Here is a 5,896-nt window from a genome sequence, read left to right as displayed (position 1 = left end):
CTGTCCTGGAACTCACCATGTAGACCAGGCTGGCCTTGAACTCACAGAGATCTGCCTGCCCCTGCCTCCCAAGTGCTGGGATTAAAGGCGTGCACCACTATACCCGGCGAAATCTTTTGTCTTTAGTAGCCCCGTTTTACTTTTAAATTTGCAATAAAGATTAATTTATATAAGCCTTAAGTATGATGGATGTGTCTTCTTTGAGGCTTAGCTTTGAATTTAGTAAGCACAAGGAAAAAAAAATACTCATATTTTAGAGAAAATGAAGATGACAAAATGGCTTATTTAGGAATTTAATAACTGAGTAAATAATGAAGTAATTTTGTCTATTTTAATAAGACTGATGTCATTTTAACATACGTGCACGTTAATTGTGGAGCTCCTAGATGCATGCAAATGTATGCATGGCATACCATCGAAATTACTGAAAACAACAGTAATTATGGTTCCCATTATTCCCATTAGTCACCATTGTATGATGGAATTTGACATTATATTAAAAAATAAATCCAACAATTGATGATCTAAACTTTCAATCCAATGATCAACTAAATAAAGTCAAAGAAAACAGGAACAAAAAGTCATAAAGGTACCTGGAGACGCTGTAAATTAGAAAAAAACATAGAATTGTTTTTTAAAACTACAGGATAGAAAAACAAAGAATTTTGATGAAGATAAAGATAAAAGTGGGCAAGAATGAATATACTGGGGATGAAAGGAGACCATGTCTGCTGATAAGGTGGCATGCTTTACAGTCATAAAAAACTTTTTTCCAATAAATATTTTAAAAAGCTCAAATGAAATTAAACACAAATGACCAATATTGATCCCAAAAGACACAGATAAACCAAATAGCACTGTGCATACTAAAAAAATAAATAAATAATGGGTCAAAAATCTATCCATATTTCAAAACCATCAAATTCGTTTGGTTTTATAGGTGAGTTTTTACAGCCCTACAAGGAAAAAATGGTCTCTTCTCTCTCTCTCTCTCTCTCTCTCTCTCTCTCTCTCTCTCTCTCTCTCTCTCTCTCTCTCTTTTTCTCTCTCTTTTGTGTGTCTGTGTGTGTGTGTGTGTGTGTGTGTGTGTGTGTGTGTCTTCAGAGGGAGATGGGGAACCATGATCTTCATCCCATGACTACCCAGTCTATGCATTTGTTTCAGACAAACCAGCGAGAACACAGAGAACAAGAAGCCAGGCACAGGGAGACAAGCCTTCAGAGTTTAAAATCTCTGCACTTCAGACATAGTAACAACTCTTCAGTTTCACATTTTGAACTCATGGCAACCTGGAGCCCAGAGGAGATACCTTCCTGGGCCCAACTGTTTTCTGTCTTCCCTTGAAATAAGGAAAATTTTGCATCCTAACCCAAAGTTGAGCAGCCAAGAAAATGAAAAGCACAGAGTGACCAGTGGCAGCTAGGCAGGAAAAACAAACAGGCTGTCCCTACAGGACCCCGAGGCATAGGAAGGGTTTGCAGGAAGCGGGTAGCCCTGTTACTCTGAAGAGCAGGAGACCTGGTGTTCGGTCCTTGAACCTTGAGCAGAGGTAGATGCACAATCATGTTCACTCATGTTAGAACAAGCACAAACCCCATTGACCCAATTCCTGAGTAGAAAAAGCAGGACAGATGACCTTAAAACACACCAAGAAATTGTCCTCTTCTCCATTCTTGAGTTCCTGTTATCATGGGCTATAGAACTCTTATCCTTATGTGACAGATTTACCAGGCAAAGTGTGCATTCCTTACTGTATAAAAATATCAATGGTGGGTTAACATATTCATAATCAATGTGAATTAAGAAGAATGTACATTTGTGAGAACCTAAAGAAAACTCTAGGAAGTTGTCCTTGTCACAATGTTTATTCCAAGGTGTATTAAATCCATATGTTCTTCATCACATACACACATCAGCATCCTTTCCATCATGGTTCTTTGGGGGACCTTTCGTAACTATAGTCCTATATTTCTTCAGCAAAATAATTAGAAATTTGATTTTCCCTAGTAATCAGAGACAACAATGAGAAAGTGGACCACTGAAAAGTTGTAAAAGTGTGCCTTGTATAACCTTCTAGACAGCCATTCTAAATGATACATCAGTGTTTCAACCTCCTACAAATATTAATAGAGCTTCTACCCTGAGCAACCTGTTCATCCTTGTTTAGATTAATGACTAGTAATGTTTCTCTGTGTTCTCTGGGGAAGGTAAGTTCTGGCACATCAGGTACTTGCATAAAAATTTCCCAGACAGAAACTACAGCATTTCTATAAGAGTTGGCATTTGCGTTGCCTCCTAGTCTCGCATCCCCTACATGTTGAACTCACTATCTTTCCCAAATAAGAGCAATTTAGGATATGTAGGTTATCCCTAAACAATAGCTTCTCCACAACAAAAAACAAAACAGAACATTACATATTTGATTTCTTTTAATGGTCTGTGAAAGTGTCCTGCAGCACCAGGATAGTTTTGCTCAGAGTCAAATAGAAAGTTGAAGGTCTGGGGGACAGGAAGGAGAATTGGGTACATCTGGGTATTTATATATTCCTCTAGGAACAGAGCCAAACAGGCAAGAGAGGGTTGGGTTAAGAAAAAGAAATAACATAGAAAAATTCCAAGTACAAGCTTCTTTGGACTTGAAAACTCCACTTTCCATCCTGAAATTTATTCCTTTCACCTCAACTGGGATAGTTAGTATCTGGCTGCTGGGAGCCCTTCTGGACAGGAGACATGAACATCTGTGTTGTCATTTCTCCATCCCCCCAGTGACCAGAGAAGTACAGAGTTTGGAGAAGATTAGAATACAAATGCAATGCATAAGGATTCCATGGTTAAATCCAACTTTGAGAGGGCAGGAACAGTGGCAAGTGAAATGGAAAAGGTACAGGGACCTTAAATATATCTCGGCCAAGAACACTGCTAGCAGACAGGTAGAGAGGCCCAAGAGCTTTGATGCACACAAGCATGGACACTGGACACTTTCTAACCACACAGTTAAGATGAATAGCCAAGAAAGATGAACGGAACACTACAGGTCAGGGGGCAAAGGTCACCCAGAGAATAACAGCAATAATCCTTCCAGAAGGCAAAAAGCTCAGAAGCAGCCCAGGACAGTGGAAAAGGAACGGAAGTGACTGGAACACTCCAGATATGACTGCTGTTTTCACCACTCAATCGCAGCCTCAGCCACACATGGTAGCAGTGTTGTCACACTCCCTGCATGCCTACTACACTCTCCTAAGAACACTGGACGTAGCCATCCTACTCTAGTCCTCACTCTAGAACAAGCCTCCAGGGCAGATCCAAAGATGACACACCAGGCACGCCTGGCTGGAGCTCTGCCTCACCACCCACCAGCAGAGCCTCCTGAGCTTCCTCTTTGCTAAAGCAGGGCTGTCCTATCTACTCGGGATGGAGGCTGTGAAAATTAGGGATAATGAACTTAAGTGCCCACTAGCGGCTGTTATTAGTGTAATTAATCTGATTAAAATAATCATGAGTGAAGAACAGAGGAAAGAATTGAACTACAAGAGAAAAGCAGTCATGAAAGAGAGCATCCAGTGGTGAAGCCTGGGACTCAGGCAGAAGGAGGCACACAGAGCATTAGAATTGGCTCCTGACTTTGTGGCCCCTGGGTATAAACTTTCCAGCTTCAGTTTCCACCTCTTTCAGCTGAGAATATTCACAGGTACATTCCCAATGGGGCAGGGACGCTGTGACGACCAACCACACAAAGAGATGGCATCTCTCTCTCAGGTTACTGATAGAGGCCATGAGTTCGTGCGCTACTTGCTAGGTAGGGAAGTCCATGTTCCTTAATATACCATCGCTCAGATGGAATTAAAACACCCAACTAGCAAGTCATACCAGAGCCAATGATTCCAAACTGTAAAGTCATTAAATACTGCTGGCACCTTGGTTCACTAGGATTAGAACATAATGAATTTAGTGTGACCTGGGAAGTGTGCTTCAGGCTTAGCTCTGGCAACTACCACGCTCTTATAAGCCAACCCTGCCACCTGCCTGGAGTTCCCTTTCCCACTCACATCTTTCCTCATTTTGCTCTAGACTCTCCTTTCAGGTGAGCATCTCCAGCTGACCAGAATCTGGTCATCCTTGAAAGCCCAGTTCACATACTTCTGGCCAGGATATGACCCTTGCCTCTCTCCACAGCCATACCATCTTTGCTAATCCCCTCTGCCTAGGGAGCATTTCCTGTGCCATAACCACTGAAGCTTCTCCTTATCAATCAATAAGTTCCCTGGGGTGACAGGCAATGCATCTTTCAGTATGTATGAAAAACTGCCTCATCTTACAAGGTGAATGCATGAAACACAGGAAACACATATGTTCTTTGGCCTTATAATTTTTGAACAGTATAACAATAGTTAATATATTTTAATATAAAGTAAAATAAGAAAGTGTCTTGATGGTACCAAGAAAGATGGGTTGGGAAAGATAGGGAGATGTCAAACCACATGCTGAACTGTTTTCCAAATAAGAATTGGAGATGGTAGAACATGTGAGTTTAATATTTTGCAAATATTCAGCGTCACTGGCCTCTAAGGAAAATGATTTGTAGAATGACAGCTCAACAGGGAAGGAACAGGGCACCTGTGTTGCAGCTGCAGGTACTCAGGTGTCCCTGGTCCCCTTACAGGCACTTCACTAGTCAGGAGCATGCTAGGGTCTGTGTGAGACCAAGGACTCCCTTCCAGCCGGCATCTACCCTGGGTGCTGTCTTGTGTCTTGCCTCTGTAGGTGAAGACAGACTTCTGCTAGCCGCTGCCTTTGGCGGAACACAAGTCTCCCTCAGCTTTGGTAGAAAGCTGTCAAACTTGAAGTTCAAAGCAAAAGTCAGCAGTAAGGCTCTACATTGCTACGGGTCAGTCTTCCCAGGCATTCCAAGGCCAGTGGCCATTTAAGAATCGACACTTGAAACTACTTTTCTCAGGGACCTTTTCAGCTCATAGAAATCGATCTCTCTGTTGCGGCTGCCATGGACCAGGGTGAGGTGGCCACTCTGAAGACAAGTACTGGCTTACTCAGTCACCCACCAGGAGCCCCATGCAGATCGCCTCCGCCCCCGCCCCCACCCGCCGGTCCAGCTAGCTCACCAATCTTGGCCAGCGAGGCCAGTAGGATCCACAGAGTGATCTCGAAGGGGATTTGCACGTGGGGGTAATCCAGTGTGAACACTGGCAGCCGACTTTCCTCAAACGGTGTCGTTCCCGGGGCCACCACGCTTGCGGGGCTGGGGGGATTGGAGCTGGCCCCGCTGGCCCTGGGGGCGTCCAGGAGGGTCTCCGCCAGGGCGCCCGCCGGCCCTGCCACCTGCAGGAGCAGCAGCAGCAGCAGCCGCGGTGGCGGCGCCCACAGGCTCCGCCCGGTGCCCGCGGGTCCCATGGTGTGGGCGGCTCGGGGCGCAGCAGAGGTCCCGGGTGCACGGATCCGGACGCTCTCAGCGCATCGCGCCGGGGCAGCGCAGCTAAGTCAGCGGGACAACGAGATCCCACGCCGCAGCCACCAAGGGGCCGGGTCGCTGTCGGCAGCCGGTTAGGTCCCGGCAGGGAACAGGAGGGGCGCGCACGGCGACAGGAGGTCACCGCGCGGTCCCTCGCTCAGCTGCCCTCCGCAGCCCGCCGCCCGCCCATGCCCGGGCCGAAGCTGGACGGCCGCAGCTGCAGGCCCTGCCCCGGGCGGCCCGCGGGCGGGGACGGGGACAGGGGCGGGGCGGGCGCGGCGCCCGGGCGGCGGGGAGGGAGGACTGGAGGAGCGGGTGCTGGGCGCACCTGCCGCAGCGTGCGGGCTACAGCGATCCCGGGGGCCACTGGGACCACGGGGGCCGCCGATGCGCTCCTGTCTCCGGCGCTGTGTGGCTACACCCGCCGCCCCC

At 46.8% G+C, this 5,896-nt stretch overlaps 1 protein-coding gene across 1 annotated transcript in view; it reads right to left on the bottom strand.

The window, feature by feature from the left end:
* Positions 1-5,636, bottom strand: part of Slc9a2 (solute carrier family 9 member A2) — a 91,315-nt gene extending 85,679 nt beyond the window's left edge. The window contains exon 1 of the mRNA XM_008840303.2: positions 5,118-5,636. Within this exon, the coding sequence (XP_008838525.1) occupies positions 5,118-5,406 (289 nt within the window). The 5' untranslated portion in view covers positions 5,407-5,636. The remainder of the gene's footprint in view (positions 1-5,117) is intronic.
* Between the last annotated feature and the right edge of the window lie 260 nt (positions 5,637-5,896).

The sequence above is a fragment of the Nannospalax galili genome, unplaced genomic scaffold (assembly GCF_000622305.1).
Source record: "Nannospalax galili isolate Female #2095 unplaced genomic scaffold, S.galili_v1.0 scaffold299, whole genome shotgun sequence".
NCBI classification, from domain to species: Eukaryota; Metazoa; Chordata; class Mammalia; order Rodentia; family Spalacidae; genus Nannospalax; species Nannospalax galili.
The sequence above is the reverse complement of the archived record's forward strand: the minus strand, read 5'-3'. Positions and strand labels throughout refer to the sequence as shown.